At 35.1% G+C, this 21,279-nt stretch overlaps 1 protein-coding gene across 9 annotated transcripts in view; it reads left to right on the top strand.

Moving 5' to 3' along the window:
• PPFIA2 (PTPRF interacting protein alpha 2) overlaps positions 1–21,279 on the top strand; it is a 516,520-nt gene that overhangs the window by 468,886 nt on the left and 26,355 nt on the right. For all 9 annotated transcript variants that reach the window (XM_010383657.2, XM_010383658.2, XM_010383659.2 and 6 more), the window contains 2 exons: positions 6,134–6,215; positions 10,945–11,145. In XM_010383657.2, coding sequence (XP_010381959.1) covers positions 6,134–6,215; positions 10,945–11,145 — 283 coding nt within the window. The remainder of the gene's footprint in view (positions 1–6,133; positions 6,216–10,944; positions 11,146–21,279) is intronic.

The following is a 21,279-nucleotide window of genomic DNA, read 5'->3' as shown; positions in this document are numbered from 1 at the left end:
ACATACAATGAATTGCTTTGGGAAAAAAAGAAAAAATGGAGAACTGAAATTAGTATCTATTGAATACATATTGGCTGCTAGGTGCTTTTGTAAATATTATCTTATTTAGTTCTTATAAATTGAGATCAATTTATAATCATCTTCAAATATGAGAAGACTGAGTCTCAAAGAGATTAAGTATGTAGCCAAAAAACATATAGCTGGTAAGAAGTTAATTTGGCATGCATTCTTTCATTCAGTTACAATTTATTGAATGTATGCTGTATGCCTCAATCCCTATTCCAATAACCTCTCACCACTTCTACTGCCACAGGTCAGTGCCAAGCAACCATTATCTTCTACTTGCAAATTGCAACGACCTTCTAACTTGTATCCTTAGCTTTCATAACTCTGACCTGGCTCAAGTCCGTGCTATCCTCAACAGCCAGAAGTATCTTTATGATGTACAAATTATGTTACGTTTTTGTGCTTAAACCATCTGATGGCTTCTTATTACGTTTAGAATAAACTCCTTTTCAGCTCCCAAGGCCCAACATGATCTTACTTTTCTCTTGTCTACCTCTCCAATTTTGTCTTCCTTTACCCCCAACCCCCCTGTCCTTCAATTCACTCCAGTCACACTGGCCTTTCTTGGCTTTTATCAGTTGCTCAAACATTTAATTCCACTCCTTTAATAGGAATTTTATACTATGTTTCTGCTTGAAACATATTCCACCATACCCCTACTCCATGCCACTTTTCAATGTACATGTGTCTACTCAAATGTTGCCTTGTCATAGACATCTATGTCCCCAACACTATAAGCGTTGCCTACTTTACTACCTTAGTCTATTTTACCTTCTGTAGAACACATATCAATGGCTCAACTTATTTTGTTTATTTATGTGTATATGTGTTTATACAAATCTTCCTTCTTCACTGGAATGTATGGTCTTTGAGGTCAGAGATTCACTTGGCTTTATTCTTTGCTTGCTGAAGACAAAAGACAGCACGTAGTACGTCTATAAAAATTAGATGACTGACCCCCTAATCAACTCAGACACAGAGCATACAAAGTCTCTGCTCTTAAGCCCATGGAGTTGGGGATCACAACTTGTGAACCAACAAATTCAATAAAACATAAAAGATACTATAGAGAAAATTGCTTAGTACTATGGGGCCTATGTATGAAAGTGGTAAATATTGCCTCCAGGGCAAGAGAAGGATGGATGTAGAAAGGAAACATTTTTGTTGATTCATGAAAATCAGGACAAAGTGTGTGGGGAGATAAGGCAGGAAGGCATGTGATGGCATAAAAATGCAAGATACGGGAGCCAGAGACCCTACTCATATACCAATTAGACCACAACTGCAATTGTCAAGGAGAGACTTAAAACCTAAAAATGAAGATCCAGGCATTTCCATTTGGATTTAGTCATTTAACCAAAGTTGCACCCAGCTGCTTAATTAACCTGGATTAAAAGTTAGAAATCTGAAGCCTGGCAAATGCTCTTGATTTATTTACGTTTTTTAGACCCTATTGATCTTTTATGTAGAAATTTTTTAGTCTAGTCATTTCTAAATCCCTTTCTATACATGGACAGGTTGAACAGAGAACATCAGTATATCCAAAAGGCTTGTTTGTGCCAAATCAGTTTGTCATTTAGTATTTCTTAAACAGTTCAGATCACTATTTTTCCGACAGTAACTCCAAAACTCAATGAGAATAAGCATGCCCTTATGTAATGTGTGCAACCCTTTGTTCCTGTCTTCAGTTCAGGCATAGCAAGTGCAGCCTTCCCTCTGCACATTTAGATATGGGCTTGCAAATTATTCACAGACCTGAGTGCTCACCACATGTTGCCTCCTAAAATGTCACTTTCTAGTCACAGTAACTTATTGATATCAATAATAGGACAGCCTGAGGCCTATGGAGGATACTAACAGCATTCTTTATTGAAGAGTGTTTCTTGAAAATGCACAATGATTCAGAAGTTGTACTGATTCAAAATAACTATTTCTTGCAATTAGTTCTTTTCTTGTTTGTGTTTTGACACAAGTGATAACACCTCCATGCCTGACACTTCCTCTAAAAGGAAGTACTGCTGATGTCCTCTAAAGTCTATTCTGAATCTTAAACCTGAAATGCATGCCCCAAAATTTAGTGATGCACAAGTGATCCTTTGGGAAAAGATGGTCAAATATTTGATTGTCTGAAATTATTTTTAAAAACACACTAAAATTATGCTTCAGGCCTAGAGGGAAAGAGAGTAATTTTCAGAGTTAAATTTGTACAGGGGTAAGTGATCATGTCCTTTTTCTGGAAGAACTGTCACTTGACCTTTAAAAAAGTTGAATTCTGGCTGCAAAGAAAATCCGTTCCAGACTAAATCCCTTTCTATACATGGACAGGTTGAACAGAGAACACCAATATATCCAAAAGGCTTGTTTGTGCCAAATGAGTTTGTCATTTAGTATTTCTTAAACAGTCAGATCACTATTTTTCTGACAGTAACTCCAAAACTTGATGAGAATAAGCATGCCCTTATGTAATTAATGCTACCCTTAATAATCTGTTAGCACATCATCATGTATTAAATTCAGCTATTTCCAACTGTCATAGTGTTGCCCACATTGCTTTATTTTTCTAGCATTGCTTCTCTCTCAAACCAACATGCCTAGATATATGCCTTTTATAAATTTTGTATGGTGCAGATTATTTTATAATTGAGAATAAAAATGCAATGCAATATTGCTTTGGAAATTTCAATGCTATTCTTTTTTACATAATTGATACTTCTCTCAGGTTAAGGAAAAGCACGTCTAGAGTTACCGTCATGTAGTACACAGTCCTGGTGTAAAACCAGCCATCCCTCCCATCTGATCCATTTCTCCATAGTCTCAAGTATGTCAGCCCTAAGACAGATGCTAGAGATTTTGCCCTAACAGTTGTAGACCAAAGGATTTGAGCTCCCTTATCTCATTTTCTTAGACTGCGATTACTTAAGTCATCCTGCTATTAGAGTTTGTGATTTAAATAAAAACAAAGAAAATAAAACTTTTTCAGTGGGCATATTGCTCAATAATTTCCCAAACAAGTGTATTATCAATATTTCTGTTCATAGAACGGAATGATTTGGGCACACTGGGTTGCCCCTTAACCAAATTCTCACCAGGAGACCCAGACAGATCAGACTCTTGGGATCAGCTAGAATCAGTGCTATTGTGAGAAAATGGGAAACAAAAAGCTCAAGGGGAGGTAAGGAACAAGAAAAAAATTTCGTTCTTTAAAACATAAAATGTTGTCCATGGTTATAAGGTAAAATAGAAAAAGCTATTTGGACTACAAAAACAAAACATTATAGAACACAATTTACCGAAACAAGAAGCACCTAAATATAAACACTGACTGGCATTTTATTTAACATTTACAGATATTTATGTAGTACCTCTTGTGTGCCTGACCTTGTTCTAGACTTCAAATTCATCTCTGAACAGAATATATGAAAACAAAGACCCTCCTTGAGCTTATATTTTATTGGCAGATGACAGAATGAGGAGTAAATAATATACTGTGTTAGAATAGCAACACCTTGGAGAAAAATAAAGCAAACAACAGAGATAAGAAATTCCTTATTGGAGTTTTTAGGTGGAGTTTTCAGGGAGTAGGGGAGGAGACATTCAGAACAGGTGACTTTTGAGTAAAGATTTAAAGTAGCTGAGAAAGTCAGGCATATGGAGATAGAGGGGAAGAGCATTCCAGGTGAGCTGCAAAGATCTTAAGGCAGAAAAGAGGTCTGGGTTGTTTCCAAAGAACAGCGAGGAGGCCAGTGTTGCTGACTAAGGTGGGAGTTTAGGCAGAGAGATGACGTGGGTAGAATAGATTGTAGCAGCTGTTTTGGCTTTTATTCCCAGTAAGACAGGAAGTGATTGGAGAGTTATGAGCAGAGAAGTTACATGATCAGACTCAACAGGATCAATCTGGCCTTTCTAGTGGAATTTTTATTAGGGAACTAGTCAGAAGTTTCAAAATGAAAGTGTTCTAATATTTAAAAATAGCTTTTGTACCACTCATATAATACCCTTCTGAAAATGTTATGTGCTCCTTAGGTTATTAGTGCATATTTCCTTGCTTTTTTACTATGTGAAGCAAAAACTAATAGTAAATGTAAATTTGTTTCTTCCCTTTTAATGTCCCTAACCTATGACATAACTAGAAGTGTCCCTTTCCCTACTGGATTTAACATTACAACTCTTACAACATGCTTTAACTCTGTGAAGTCCTACCCTAAATTTTCTTCCACATATTTCATGTTAAGTTCCATACCTTCCCCATTAGTGCTTATCCTGCTTGGAATGCCATCCCCCTCTTTCCTAGCTGCCCTTCAAAGCCAGCTCCATTGCCACAATGCCTTCACAACACCTTCAATGGCTATTAACCCCTTTTCCAAAATGACATACTTCAGAAGGTACATCACCAAGTTTTCATGTTGGCAGCTGTTTGTGTATTGTATTGTATTGTATTGTATTGTATTGTATTGTATTGTATTGTATTGTATTTTCGGACAGTTTCAAGTATTTGTTTTGTCCATCTAACAGGGGATATCCTGGGAAATTAGACCCATATCTATTTTCGGCACCAAACACAAGTCTCAGTCCACAACAGGTGTTCAATAAATACCTAATAGGTATTTTTTTTTGATCCTTCAATCAATTTCTATAAATATATCTGTCACAGTGAGGCTAAGCTATTTGAAACTGGTTTTCAGTAAAGGAATGTCACTGGGAGACCTGAGGGAATGAGGGATGATAGAGCAAGCCAGGTGAGGAAGTGCCTCTACTTTTTTAGATTCAGAGCACGGGTATCGCTGTTCCCTTTCCCAGGTGCTGAATAGCTTACACGCAGACCTTAACAATTCTGTCCCCTCAAATGAAACGGCAGTTGATTTATGTCTCTTCAGCCACTATAACTTAAATTTGTAGTTTGCCCTTTGGGTTTTTTAAATGCATTTTTGGTAGCCTCTATTACAAACACAGAAAATCCTGTGTTGAAAGGCATTTTATTCATTATATATCTTAATGTATTAATATAGTCTACCACAGTAAGTAACTAATTGATTAATAGCAGAAAATAATCAAATTATCCATTTGGGGGTTCATAAATGATTTTCATGAAATATTCCTAAGCATAAAACACACACATTCAAAATAAAGCAATTATTATACCATGTTTTTATCATCTGTGTGTAAGATCAAGGCATACTAAAGTAAAGAGAATGTATTTTCCAACATAGTCCTGCCAAGTGTATATCAATTTAAGTTTCAATGAAAGCACATAGCTACTATCTCAGTAATGAGTGATCTCGAATTTGTTTTGTAAGTGGATGTCAATTCTAAAAATCAGTAAGAGTCAGTGAAATTATAGATGCATTTTTCAGGGTTCTTTTGCATCTTTTTGTTATCAAAACAACCATTTATTGTTACTAAGATATTTTAATTTCATTAAAACAGTAGTGATTATAGATAAAAACCAGTGTACCATTGAATTTAACACCTTACATTGCTTTCGAGTGTTAGAAATCAATTTACCTTGGAGTTTTCTCCAAATGAGATGTAGTTTCATAGTCCAGACAAATAACTCCTAAGAAAGACCCCTGGACCCATAGGGCATACTAAAATCAACCACATCACTAGAATGTGACTGAAAGGACCAAATTTATCTTCTGCTTCTCTATGTAAGCATTTTCTTTGCCATGGAGATAGTAAGGCAAAGAGAGCAGGGCAGATGGATGAAGCCACATTTAGATCCCATAATGCATACTTGAATATGAACATTTGGGTCATTTTCTCATTGAAGGGATAAGATATTTGCTGATAATATAATTCCACTTCTAATTCCATTGGCACTTAATGTTCTAATTTTCATAAATAAATGTTGGGGAAAATTACTTTTCTATGTCAATGCTTCATTCCTAATAAAATCAATGGATGATGTGTGTGTATTACTCAAAGGAAAAAGGAATTCTGTTATTCTATATAGTATCATAAAAAATCTTGTGAAGGATGATTGGTTGTTTTAAAATATTATCATTAAAAATAATCACAGTCATATTTTTCCATATACCTGACTAATAATCTTTGCTGTATACTTCAGGCATGAACTTCTTGAGGAAGCTCGGAGAAAGGGATTACCTTTTGCCCAGTGGGATGGGCCGACTGTGGTCGCATGGCTAGAGGTAAGAGAATGAAACCAGGAGGCCCTTAAATCAATCACTACTAAGTTGATAGTTTTTTTGAGACAGGTGAAGGCAAGTTTCTGAAATCACAGCACCCCCTTAGTCTGGATTAACTCATAAGGGACTATTTGCTTACTAAGGAATAAGTTTGTGATTTTACTCTGACACATTTTTGTGATTGTAGCAGAAGAAAGCATGCAGTGGGATAAAAGGAAGTGTCTCTAAATCACACCCTCTTCATTTCTAGAGCAAGAGAAGAAATAATTTTTTTTTTTTTTTTTTTTTTTTTTTTTTTTTTTTTTGACACGGAGTCACCCTCTGTCACCCAGGCTGGAGTGCATTGGCAAGATCTCGGCTCACTGCAAGCTCCACCTCCCTGGTTCAGGTCATTCTCCTGCCTCAGCCTCCTGAGTAGCTGGGACTACAGGCGCCCGCCACCACGCCCGGCTAAATTTTTTTTTTTTTTTTTTGGATTTTCAGTAGAGACAGGGTTTCACCGTGTTAGCCAGGATGGTCTCGATCTCCTGACCTCATGATCCGCCCACCTCGGCCTCCCAAAGTGCTGGGATTACAGGCGTGAACCACCGCACCCGGGGAAGAAGAAACAAAATTTTATTGTTGCAAGAAAACGTCCATTCACATCCATTACGCCAGGGTCCTTTCTCATTAGCAGGTTACAGAGAAGACCCTCTCCATATTCAACACTAATGTAATCCAAGAGAGTAAGATCACCTAGATACACCGAGAGACATTCCTTTGCCTATAATTTAATTCCTGAACCTAATTCCCTAAAGCCTAGGAACCAGCTAGGTTTAGACACTTGGGATAAAACAGAAGACTTACCCCTTATTCCCTTATGTGTCCAAACTGAATGCTACAATAAAAGAAGAACTGTTTTTTTTACCATTTCCTGTACAACATAGTGTTCTGGAAAAATAAGGGAATATCTGAACAGGGTGGAAGGCAGCAGAAGCCGACTCTGACATTGAGGAAACTACATATTTGACTGCAAAGGGTTCTTCTGTGTCACTTAACAGTAGTGTTCACTGCCCCTTCTATTCAGTTCTCTCTGTGAGCTGCTAGTAGCTGCTAGGATATGCCTGTGTCAGGGCAAAGAAGAATCCAGGCTTTCCTTGCCTGACAGAGGTAATTATACACAGTGTTTCAAATGGTCTTGGATTATAAAATTATCTATCTTCATTTTATTATAGCTAGAGCTAAGTAAATAATCAATAACGAAACATTAAAGCCCATTTTAGTTTTAAAAATAGACTTACATAGATATATCTAGAAACATGCTTTGTATTTTTTCTTGGACTGAATGAAAAATGCCTGTATTTTGCTTTTACTTTATTCTTTCACGTGAGACAGGGAAATTTAGCATATTAGCCATCAGATATTAGCGATCAGAACTGCTTCTTTCAACCGTGTCTTTAAAATTACTATATTTAAAAAATCAATCACAAGACAAAATGCTTAAGAAATCACACCTCAGAAATGATAGCAGTTCTTTGTTCGGTTTTTGCTCCGATAACATGAGCTGCAGTTTGACAAAGAGTTTGCTGCTGCTTTGGCAAGCGACGAACAAATCCTTCAGATAAAAAGAAAAAAAAAAACAGATTTACTGACATTAAGGTGATAGGAGATGACAGACAGTGAAGTTTGTGCTAATTAAACCTGTTCTGAGTACATAGAAATTGCCTATAATGTGATTCCTAATGCAACTTAAATTATGAAATGGAATAAACAAGATGAATGAGCTGAGTGATCCAATGAATGAAAGCTTTAACTTCATCTCCTTTCGCTCCTCCTTGAGTGCACAGCCTGTTAAGAATTTTGTGTAGGCGAGAATTCCATGCTTCACACGCCATTTATCTACATCAAAGACTCTTAAAGGTCTAATTATGGATGACATTGGTAACAATGTATTGGCAGGCATCTGGGTGATGTTAACTTGTGTGGAAATTCAAATATCTTAGAAGACAAGGGTAAAAAAATCATTAGGGTCCAAAGAAGACATGTTTAGATATTAGTTATTTTGAACAGTTTGAGTTTATAAACTAAATAGTTAAGTCCTATCTTCCATCATATATAATGTACCCGTCAAGGTCAATTATTTGTGCCTAACCCACTGGAAGAAAGCATAATCTGTACAGTCACCCACTGTACTTAGATCTTCCCCTTATTTTCTCTTTCACTGTCACAACCCAGTCCACATTGACTCAAAAAGTTTCGTTTGTTGGCATTTTTTTTTTTCAAAAGAGAGAAATATTCTTTAAATATTGTAGAATTTTTAAACTAAAAGGATGTTTGTACTGGTTATCTATTGCTGTTTACAAATTACTCCCAAATTTGGCATTCATGATCTCATGACTTCTATGGGTCAGGAGTCTGGGAATAGCTTTACGATGGCCTCTGCTCAGAGTCTCTCACAGGACTGCAATCAAGGTATCAGTCAGGACAGCAGTCATCTCAATGCTGGACTTGGGGAGAATCCACTTCCATGCTCATTTATGTGGTCAGGGTCATGATTCAGTTTCCTGCTGGCTGTTGGCCAGAAACATTAGTTCCTTGTCATATGGGACTCTCCATAAGGCTACTGAGATCTGACTTGCTCCAGAATGAGAGCTCAGAGGGAGAGAGAGAGCAGAAGGGGGCTAGCAAGAATGAAGCCATAGTTTTTTTATTGCCTAAACTGGAAAGCGACATCCTATCACTTTTATCATCAGATATTTATTAGAAATAAATCACTGGGCCAAGCCAACCTCCAAAGGAAGGAGATTATAGAAGGGAATGGATATCAAGAGGTAGAGATCATTTTGACAGCTATCACGATGCCTCAGAAATAATCAAGCTTGATTCCTTCATTTTACAAATGAGGAAAATATGGCTGAGGTTTAAATGGGTTACATGACTCACCAATGAGACTGGAAAGGAATTAGGGCTCACGTCTTCTGATTTGTGGTCTAGAGCTCTTGGCACTGTATTTTGCTGATTTATAGTTTTTCTTTTTTATCTCACTTACTTGTTTTCACTGTCACAATTCTCTCCTTTGTTCAACCTATTTATTTCAACAAATATCAAGAAAACATCAATCAATCTTTTGGACATTCAAAAACAAATATATAAACTGCTACATTTTTGTTGTGTTTTGTACTTCTTACTCATAACTAATGATGGGGGAAAACGGGAGAATATTCCTGCTTTAAGTGATGTTATTCAGGTGCTGAAATATAATGCCTGTGATTGGCATTCACACAGTGCTTGAGGGTGCACCAGACCTGTGCTGTGTTCATAGAAACACTGGTTTATAAAAAATCAAAATATCTAATTTCTTTTCTTTTCTTTTCTTTTCTTTTTTTTTTTTTTTTTTTTTTTTTGAGACAGTTTCACTTTGTTCCCTAGGCTAGATTGCGGTGGCAGTCTTGGCTCACCGTAACCTCTGCCTCCCGGGTTTAAGCAATTCTCTTGCCTCAGCCTTCCACATAACTGGAATTACAGGCACCAGCCACCACGCCTGGCCGATTTTTTTTTTTTTTTTTTTTTTTAAATTTTAGTAGAAACAGGGTTTCACCCTGTTGCCCAGGCTGGTCTCGAACTCCTGAGTTCAGGCAATCCAGCCATCTCAGCCTCCCAAAGTGCTAGGGTTACGGGTGTGAGTCACCACGCCTGGCCTTTTTGTTTGTTGTTTTCTCTTCTCTTCTCTTCTCTTCTCTTCTCTTCTCTTCTCTTCTCTTCTCTTCTCTTCTCTTCTCTTCTCTTCTCTTCTCTTTTTTCAGGCAGAGTCTCATTCTGTCCCCAGGCTGGAGTGCAAAGGCCTGATCTCAGCTCATTGCAACCTCTGCCGCTCAGTTTCAAGTGATTCTCCTGCCTCAGCCTCCCAAGTAGCTGGAATTATAGGCACCCGCCATCATGCCCAGCTAATTTTTGTATTTTTAGTAGAGATGATGTTTCACCATGTTGGCCAGGCTGGTCTCAACTTCCTGACCTCTAGTGATCCTTCCACCTCAGCCTCCCAAAGTGCTGGGATTACAGGCATGAGCCACTGTGCCTAGCCTTAAAATCTCTAATTTCTGATGCATTATTAATTTTGTTACTTTCTTTAGTTTTTCAATGATTTGAATTTTAACTTCTTTCTTAGTACATCATTTCACTCTCCAAAAGGCATTTTCATATATAGCATCTAATTAAGTTCACACATCTTTCACATGGTATAGGAAGGTAGGTGGAAATGTGGCTTAGCTACACTGCATGTTTTGATCAAAATCACATGGCTGGCTATGGCACAGCTGTCTCTTTCTGTGACAGAATTTCTCTTCACTCAGAATTTCAAAGGAGCATTATAAATTGAAGCCACTCATTAAACAAACATTAATTGAGTCCCTTATCAAATGGGGCTTGTAGCTGTTCTAGTCCCTATGTACAAAGGGGAACTTGGTGCCATGCAGCAATCATTTTATCACTAGTAATATGAATCAGTTAAAATAGAGTCTCTGGAGCTAGCATTTCTCAATTTCAAATCTTGTTTCTATCACTACCTTGCTGTTGTTTTTAAATACATCATTTAATTTCTTCATGCATCTATCTCCTCTGGGGAAAATAATGGTACCATTTTATCTTATGGGATGAGGTCACGTATGTAAAATACATAAAATAATTCCTGGCATATGAGACACTAAAATGACAACTATTATTATAATTTGTTAATGCATTTTTTCATATCTAACAGCTTTGGTTGGGAATGCCTGCGTGGTACGTTGCAGCCTGCCGAGCCAACGTGAAGAGTGGTGCCATCATGTCTGCTTTATCTGACACTGAGATCCAGAGAGAAATTGGAATCAGCAATCCACTGCATCGCTTAAAACTCCGATTAGCAATCCAGGAGATGGTTTCCCTAACAAGTCCTTCCGCTCCTCCAACATCTCGAACTGTGAGTCGGTTTGTGCTCCTCCCCTTCCCCAATGCTGGGCAAATAGCAGCGTGTCTAAGTCTACAGAGCAAAATTGTGACAGCACACATTTCAATGTCAGCTTGAATTATTCTCAAGAGATTTAGCTTGCTCTTTATTAAACTTGCTGCTGTTTTTAATAGGTTTTCAAATGAGGAGCTGTGATTCATATCAGACTTGAAAGCTAGCATAGCAGACTTTTGAGCTAGCATCTAAAGTTTACGTTTTTCTTCCAAGCAACAAGACCTTGAGCTTACTCTTTTTAAGTTCTTTCTTCCCTCTCTCCCTCCTTCCCTCCCTCCCTGCCTTCCTCCCTTCCTTCCTTCCTTTCTCTTTCACCCAGGTAATTTCTCAGGAGATAAGATGTAAGCATTAGTGCTTACTGAAGATGCAAGGCTTAAGTGACTACTTTACTTTTTTTTAGTTTTAATATTTTTAATTTAATATTTGTTTCTAAGTTATTTCACTTGGGATAATGGTCTCTAGTTACATTTATGTCGCTGCAAAAGACGTTAGTTTATTATTTTTTTTATGACTGCATAGTATTCCATGGTGTTTACATATATTTTCTTTATCCAGTCATCCACTGATGGACACTTAGATTAATTCTGTGACTTTGCTATTATGATCACTGTTGGGATAAAGACATGAGTGCAGGCTTTATTTTGATATAACAATTTATTTTCCTTTGGGTAGGCATTGAGTAGTGAGATTGCTTAGTTGAATGCTTGTTCTATTTTTAGTTCTTTGAGAAATCTCCATACTGCCTTCCACAGAGGTTGTATTAATTTACATTCCCACCAACAATGTATAAGTGTTCCCTTTTCTCTGTGCCCTTGCTGACATCTGTTGTTGTTGTTGTTGTTTTTTACTTTTTTTTTTTTTACTCAGCCATTCTGACTGAGGTGAGATGGTCTCTCACTTGGTTTTAATTACCTTTATCTGATGATTAGTGATATTGAGCTTTTTTATTTGTTTGTATAATCTTGTATGTTTTCTTTTATAACTCACTATTTCTTAAGAAGTTTCCATAATTATGAAATTACATGAGTTTGATGTTTCACAAGTACCAAATGGAATATCTGGAATATCCTTTTCTTTCAAAGTCTGCTTGTCTTTCAGTTACAAATTCCTAATCATCTCATAATTTTTTACCTATCCTAATCCTAGAAAAGAACAAAATGTGACAAAAAAGGCATGCATGATGACAAATTCAAACACAAAAAAACTCACAAATAATATTTCATTATTTATTTATTCCATTCCTAAAGTATATATTTTGTTCACAAAGTATATTATTTCTGATAATTACTATATTTCCCAAATCTCATATTTTATGCAGCATAATAAAATATGGGTGAATGAGATAAATTTTAGCAATAGGTAAAATATTAAAAAGTCATATTGCTTTATGGCAGTTTCCAGGCAGAAAAGTAACTTAAGTATAACTTTTTATACATGATCTTAAACAGTTCTGAATAGTTTGCTTCATTTCTATTTACACATTTTCCTTCCCAGTATACTAGATTCTAATGCCAGAAATAAAAGGTCAAATTTAAAAGGCTTATATATTTCTTACATAACTCCATTTTAAGTTCTTCCCAGATGACATGTAGGAAAAATATATAATTTTTAAAACTCTTAGCTGTATTATTTTTAAATAGATACAAATGTTTTTCACTATACCTGCATTATGACTCAAGCTAAAAGACAATTCAGAATGCAGTAACCCCTTGAACAAGATGGGAGTTAAGGGTGCTGATCCCCCACAAAATTCAGCTATAATTTATAATTTGACTGAATATAATTTAGTCAAAAATTCAGCTATAGTTTTTGGCTCTCCCAAGACTTAACTACTAAGAGCCTACAGTTGAGTGGAAGCCTTACTGATAACATAAATAGTTGATAAGCATGTATTATGTGTGTTTTATATATATTATATGCTCCATTTGCACAATAAAGTAAGCTAGAGAAAAGAAAATATTATTAAAATCATAGGGAAGAGAAATGATATTTACTATTCATTATGTGGAAGTAGATCATCATAAATGCCTTTATCCTCATCGTCTTTATGTTTAAAGTACACCGAGGAGGAGGAAGGGGAGAGATTAGTCATGCTGCCTCAGGTGTGGCAGTGGCTGAAGAAAGTCTGTATAAGTGAAATAATGCAGTTCAAACCTGTGTTGTTCAAAAGTCACCTGTATATTTAAAATAAAAAACTGAGAAGATCATGAAAATAGTTATTGTAAATTGAATTTAAGTCTGATGAAGAGTTTCCTGAGTAATTTCCAGCTGAGAGAGAAGCATCATAAATGGTTTATATCCACATTTTCCTCCCAAGAGCAAATGCAAGCAAATTATTAAACATTATGAATCTTGCAAAAATAAATTTGAAGTCCCAATTTCCAGATGAAACATAGGATACCCTTTATTATTTTTATTTACCAGTGTAATTCATTTCTTAATGAATTTTAAAACTATTTTTCTAAAACTACTTAACCAAACTGAAGGAATTTAAATTATGCAATATTAATTAACGTTCAATTGTTTAAAGAATGGGAAGAAGTAAATAAAGCTAATGAGAGTCTTTATGATCTAGCTTCAGTTCACCTCAAAGGCTTTATTTCTCCAGGTCAGGAACTACTTTCAGTTTTTCAAACTTCTTTCCCCTTGGTCAATTGTGAGCTTTTGTAGTTGGTCTTCCCTTTGCCCGAAACTTTCATCCTACTTCAAGGTCACCATATTTTTCCCAATTAATTGTTCATTTATCAATTCTTTTATATATTTCCTCTGAAAAGCTTTTCTTGAGCCCGCAAAATCTGGGTTTGGTTTCCCTCCTGAGTTACCACTCCATGTACTTATAAACAACATTTCACAGTTCTTTCTTTCTTGATTTATCTCACATGAGATGAAATAATGATAGTATCAAGTTTCCATCAACCCCAGGCCTTAACAATAGTGCCTGGCCAATTTTAGATATTGTGTAAATATTCACCTTAGAATAATCATTGTATAGATCACTCTACCCACATATTTCGTGTACTCTGCTGAAGTATAAGAAATGTGTGTGTTCTTGAGATCAGAAAGGGAAACTCTACAAAGGAAAATAAGTTTGTTGACCAGTAGATTTAGTACAAGATTATATAAATTAACTCCTAAATGTACAATAGAAGCAAAGTGTGATGAAGCTTCAAGAAAGGAGAAATCACTACCAGCTGGACAAGGCTTCAAATAAAAACGAACATTTGCAGCATAAAAAATATATTGTTTATAGCATTTAAGTTTTACATGTGTTTATTGAATTAATACATGATCCTGTATAACATTTGTAAAATACTGAGAAATACAAAGATGGCAACAAAATAATTTAAAAACATTAAAAAATACTGATTCCAGAGATAATCAATGTTAATTTTTTCACTATTGAAAAAATTTGATGAAGATATTTTCATTCTTTTTTCATTATCTTTTTATATAGATGGATTATTTCACATAATATATTAATTTGTACTTTTTTGGAAATTTAGTAATGTAGCATAAGCATTTTCTTCATTTTATTAAATATGCAATTGCAACATCACTTTTAATTGTTGCATATCTCCTTTGTAGAAATGTGATAATTTATTTAACCAAATTCCTACTATTGGACATTTTTTTGTGGTGTGTAACATGATTTTTTGTTGTGTGTAAGATATGTGCTTGTAATTATATGTTGCATAAACTGTGGTTATTTCCATTGCTATATTTTTGTATAAGTAATGCGTATTCTTAATACTTTCAAACTTTAATTGTCAAATTGTGTTGTGTTGCTATGTTTTCTCCCTTTGTCAACATTGGTTATCTCCCTGCTTAAATTTACATTTTAAAAATCACTACTAAATGTGCAAGTTTGTATATTCTTATTAATCAAGTATTTATATTAATTTTCCATTCATAACATTTCCAACCATCTATACTATTATGGGAATATTTACCTTTTTACTAATGTGTAATAGCTCTGTATTCACAGAATATATATGCCTCTTGCCAAATACTGATGCAAATTACATGAGAAAAGTTAAGTTGTGTCTCTAGGCTTTAAAATTATCTACTAAATGTTTCCTCTTCCTTCTACTCCATCTACATGGAAGCATTTACTCATTTCTAATATATTTCCAGTAAAATTTGCTTTACAAAATGAAAATTCCACATAAATCGCTAGTAATGAATCCACTACATAAAGTCATAACCTAACATTATGTGTTAGAATTCATACTTACAAAACACAAAGGCAGATTTTTTGATGCTTTTTTCTTTTTTACAAAGTTATTTTATCATGTCTTCTAGAACACTACAATTTGTTCAGATCACACAAGTTATTTTGCACACCGAGGTTTGGGCTTGGGTTCCTCAGCCAGATATTTCATGTTTATTAACTGAAGTTCTGAGGAGAAAAAGACAGGGTACTTGGGTTTTTTTTTTTTTTTTTTCTTACTGCTTCTATTTGATTCTGCCTCCTTTCCTGCCTAGATTTAATGGGCTGGACCATCAGAAAGGAAAATTTAAATGTCACATGTATGATTGCCTTGGGCCAGCCCTAAATTTCCAGCTTTCTGTTTCTTTTCCCCAAGCTACTATTACTATAGAAAGTCTCTTACCTGCTAGGATAGAGATGGAGATATCAAGTTAATAGATATTTGGTTGAAGAAGGATGTCATAAAAATAAGTGTATTCTTTGAATACTTTATCTGAGGTAAAAATTATGGGAATGCTCAAGCATTGCAAATTTAAATGGAGCACCTAAAACTTTTTTTGCGTATGTTTCCAATGTCTGTAGTTCCACATTATCCTTTTAGATCATCTTATCTGGAAACATCTTTAATTTCTCTAGTTGGTGTTTCTTTTTAAAGTGATGACTTCAAGATAACTCAAAAAGCCATTTGAATGAGGAATCCTTCTGGAAATTTATAATGTCTTCCCCAGACTTTGACAAAATTGTGTTTTGTTGATAGTGTGTTTCAAGATTTGCCTATCTCTGGTTTTTCCAACTAATTCAACTTAGTGTTTACATATGAGCCAAATTTGTTTTATATTTTGCTTTATGTAACATTTATTTAAATTGATGAATCAAGCATTTTAAAAGCAAGTGCAGTGGAAACAAATAAGTTTGAAACAAAGTTATTTTTGATAACCATGTAATTCAACAAGATTGAGCATAAATGTAAGGTGTAAGATAGGCATTAGTCAGATCAGTGTAGTACAGAGACCTACAGAGTATTTCTTGAATTAGAAACTTGCTTGAATGGAGATTACCTGACAGAATTTCTAATATAATTACAGTAGTAGCCAACATCAGCAGAATGCTCACTGTCAGGCACTGTTCTAAGTGCTTTACATGTAATAGCCCATTCAAATCTCACAACCACACTATGAGAAAGGTACTTTTATTACAACTGTTTCACAAATGGGCAAAACCAAGGTAAAGAAGTAAACTGACTCTTTTTTTTTTTTTTTTAATTATTATACTTTAAGTTCTAGGGGACATGTGCATAACGTGCAGGTTTGTTACACATGTATACTTGTGCCATATTGGTGTGCTGCACCCATCAACTCGTCAGCACCTGTCAACTCGTCATTTACATCAGGGAGGTATGCCATCCCTCCCCCCTCCCCCCCTAGGAAGCAAACTGACTCATCTAAGGTCATACTCCTCTGTGGATTTTCTCCTAACAAGCATGTTTTTCTGCTTCTGCTTCCTGCACTCTATCAGTTTTCTTTCTTTTTATAGCATTCTTTTAGTCTGTTTGGTCCTCTTTTCATGATTACTTACTTCATAAGCCTCAACCTTTATTGAAAAGAGGATGAGGTAGAATTGTCTTTATAAACCTCAGCCTTCATTGAAAAGAGAGTGAGGTATAAATACCATTCTTATTATAATGAGAAGGATTTATCTTATAATGAGAGACAAAAATTCATATAGAGGAGAAATGTGGATCCAGGCCATTTGAATGTGAAAAGTAATTTCAAGTTACTACTTTGTAATGTCATTACAAAGTAAAAAACACTTTAAATGACCTAGGTAGTAACAAAAGTTACTTTAACTAGTTAAGATTTAAGATTATTCTGAGGTCTGGCTGCTTTACTTATACTGTGTCTCTGACAGCAAGACTACTCATTATTTTCACCTGATTAATTTTCAGGAGGTATTTCTTAAATTCATTGTATTATTTATTTTTCTGTCGTAACTCTTTCCAAAATGATTTAATTAGGTAAGTGCTTTAGTTCTTATCATTTTTTAGAAATTTCTTTCTCCTTCTCACTTGATACTTTCTCAAAGTTCTATTCCATGGATACCAAGGGGAGACAAGCAAGATAATCTCAAGCATAAAATTTAAAGAGGCTCTCATTGTCAGATATCAACCCACAAAGTGAGTGTTTCCTTAAATTATAGCCTCCTGGGATCTCATGTGCCTCATCCTAGTCCCAGCCCTGTGTAAAAACGTATTGTATCATAATGTAAACTTTTCAGTGTTTCTTTCTAATCTGGAGCATGCACTTTTAGTCTCACTTAAGAGGTGCAGAACCTGAAATGTGGACAGGTTTAGGAAATGTCCTAGGGGAGTCATTGGTAAATGCTACTGTATAACTCAAGCCCCTTGATTCTAATTTGATAATATAATTGAAATTTTATAAATTTCATGTTGGACTCAGATGATATTAGCCACAAAAAAATGACTATTGGTTTGCATTTTCTAGCTCACACATTTTTGGGGGAGGTGGTAGCACAGGCTACGGAGGGCAGTGAGTAGATAATTTTACAGGGATCTCAGAGAACCACAACCAGGTTGTACAATATTTGTTTTTTATGCTTTTCCAACCTACTTTTTGTACTGTCTTTATCCTGAATGCCAAGGCACTCGTATCTTTATGCCCTTTGGTTGTTCAAAGTTTCCCAATCTAGCTATCTTATAGGGATGCTTTTCTCTGAAATTCTCATGCTCTAAATTACTCCCTCACAATGTACTTAGATGCAAGTTCCATCCCCTAAAGTGGTGGTGTAGAGAGAGCAATCTGATTGAATAATTGACTTACTACATATACACTTCCCTATAAAATAAACTTGTTAAAACTTCAGTTAATGTCTACTTGATTAGGTTGTGTAGAAACTATTTCTGTCAGCTATTTTACAAGACTATATAGGGCAGGCAGTGCTCTTCACAAGTAAAACTGCATATCAAACAGAAACAACCAACATGCAGATTCTGAAAGTTTTCCAACCATACTTTAGAAAATTGCCCTGGGTCTATTCTTATTTTGTGAGGAAATAAACAGGCAAAACCATAGCTTCCAGCATGTTCCGCATCCCAGGATATAGTGACAGACTGGCAGACACAGACTTAAAGATAACCTGTGAAAGGTACTATGCATGTGTCTATTCTAGTATGAGGTAATTAATACAGGTAGTTTCTTAAAGAAGAAGTGAGATCTTCATTATTTGGATTACGATTCAAAGCAGAAGCTACACAAATCAGTGTAAAATTGATTTTACACTGTTCTGCAAGCTTAAGCCATTTAAGATTGGCTTAAATGAATTTCTTCTCAGGTAATTATCACTGAAACTCACTTTGAACCAACCGTACACCCACTCAAGTGAAGCGCTATGATAACTGATGTAAAGGGAATGTAACAGACGCGTGCAAAGTGCTTTTCAGCATAGCCCACTCCTTATAAAGTCAATAAAAACAATTTATTCCGAGTAATATAATGTTATATATTCATGTGCAACTTTCCTTTTATAATGAGCATCACTGTTAGAAGCAGGGGATACGAGGAAGGGACTTTTAAGGACATAAATGACTTTTATATTCTAAATTTAATTTATAGGTGTACACAAATTTATCTTACAGAAAAAACATCAGCTGTACTCTAAATTCCAAAACAGTAGAAGAAAACAAATTCTACACATAAATTTGATGCTTAGCCTGTGGAATTTTTATGTGCATAGAATTTTCTTATAATTATGAATCTTTACCACTCAATTCCGTTTGTTACTTAAGTATATATACAATCAAATGTCACTTAATGCCAGGTGTATGTTCTGAAAAATGAGTCATGAGACAATTTCTTCATTTTGAGAATACCACAGAGCATACTTACATAAACTTAAATGGTATAGACTACTGCACACCTAGGCTATGTGGTATAACTTATTGCTCCAGGATACAAACCTGTACAGCATGATACTAAGCTGAATACTGTAGGCAATTGTAACACAGTGGTAAGAATTTGTGTATCCAAATAGTCTAAACATAGAAAAGGTACAGCAAAAATATAGTATAAAAGATACAAAATGGTACATGTGAATAGGACACTTAATGAATATGAAGGCCTAGGACATTACTATATACTACTGTAGACTTTATACGCACTATACTTTATACTACACACAATTCATAAAAAAGGTTTTTATTTCTTCAGTAATAAATTAGCCTTAATTTATGGTAACTTTTGCAATTTATAAATATTTTTTGTTAACTTTTGACTCTTTTTAAGTAATGCTTAACTTAAAACACAAACACATTGTACAGCTGAACAAAATTAATTTCTTTCTTTATATCCTTGTCCTATAAGCTTTCTGCTATTTCATTATTTTTCCCCCTCTTTAAACTTTTTCATTACCAAGACAGAAAACAAACAAACAAAACAAAACAAAAACACACACACACACACACACACACACACAAATTGCTGTAGGCCTACACAGGGTCGGGACCATCAATATCACTGTCTTTCATCTCCATATTCTGTTCCACTAAAAAGTCGTTGGGGCAGTAACACACATGGAGCTGTCATCTCCTAGGATATCAATGCCTTCTTTTGAGATACCTCCTGAGGAGCCTACTTGGGGCTATTTTACAGTTAACTCTTTAAAAAACAAAAGTAGAGGGAGTACACTGTCAAATAATGATTAAAAATGTATGGTGTGGTAAATACATAAACCGGTAACCCAGTCATTAATGATCATTATCAAGGGTTATGGGCTGCACATAATTGCACGTGCTATACTTTTAGACGACTGGTAGTGCAATAGGTTTGTTTACACTGGCATTACCACAAACGCGTGAGTGATGCATTGCACTACAATGGTATAATGGCTCTGATATCACTAGGTGACAGGAACTTTTCAGCTCCATTATAATCATATGAGACCATTTGTTGTGCATGCACCCCATTCTTGACTACCATGTCAGTATGTAGTACATGACTGTATATATGTATGCACATACATATATAAGATTTCACTTACATCAAATTATACTCATCAATTTATACATAGTTACATTTTAAATTATATTACTTTTAATACAGGAAAAGTCGTGGTACTAGGTGAATGGCAGAAAAACCCAAAGTGAATTATGGTGATGACTTGTAATGTTTGGGTAAAAACTTTGCTACACCAATTCTTTAAAAATTGGACCTTCCCCCAAACAAGTAGCAGATAATACATAGGGTGTAAATTTCATTGATGTACTTGGAAAACCTTGCAATGTTTATAAAGAAATGATGGAATTTGATGGCAAGTGGTTTCAAGGGGCTAATACCTTCAATGATATGCCTGATCTGTATGTTACTAAGTGGACTTTGGTTTCGAAACTGTGCATTATTAAGTGTATAGAACTAATGCCAAGGGGTGTTTTATTTAGAAAGCAAATGGGACTTTATCATAGAATATTGCCTGCTAGAGAAAACAATTTCTTTTATACAATGGTATTGGATACTGGTGAAGAATTAGGAAGTACATGGGTTTATTAGTGTGGCTGAAAAATACCTTTTATTGAATAAAAAATAGCATTTCAATTCTTTCTCATCTTCAAGAATGCAGGGACACTTGCTATTTACTCAATCACATACACTAAAGGGAATCTTTCGGGAAAAGCTGATGCTGCTTTCCAGATAAGTTATGATAATGTTTCCAGCTTTATATTGACAACCATTTTTTTTCCTTCAAACGATATTGAGAATCAAAATTATGTGAAGGAAATTTTGATAACACAACAAAGTGCATGTGCCATTGTTTTCTGAGTAAACAATTAAAATTGCATTATTCTACAGTTCAAATTTAATCAGTTCACCGTT

The sequence above is a fragment of the Rhinopithecus roxellana genome, chromosome 10 (assembly GCF_007565055.1).
Source record: "Rhinopithecus roxellana isolate Shanxi Qingling chromosome 10, ASM756505v1, whole genome shotgun sequence".
In the NCBI taxonomy this organism is placed as follows: Eukaryota; Metazoa; Chordata; class Mammalia; order Primates; family Cercopithecidae; genus Rhinopithecus; species Rhinopithecus roxellana.
This window is presented reverse-complemented; position numbering and strand designations above follow the sequence as displayed.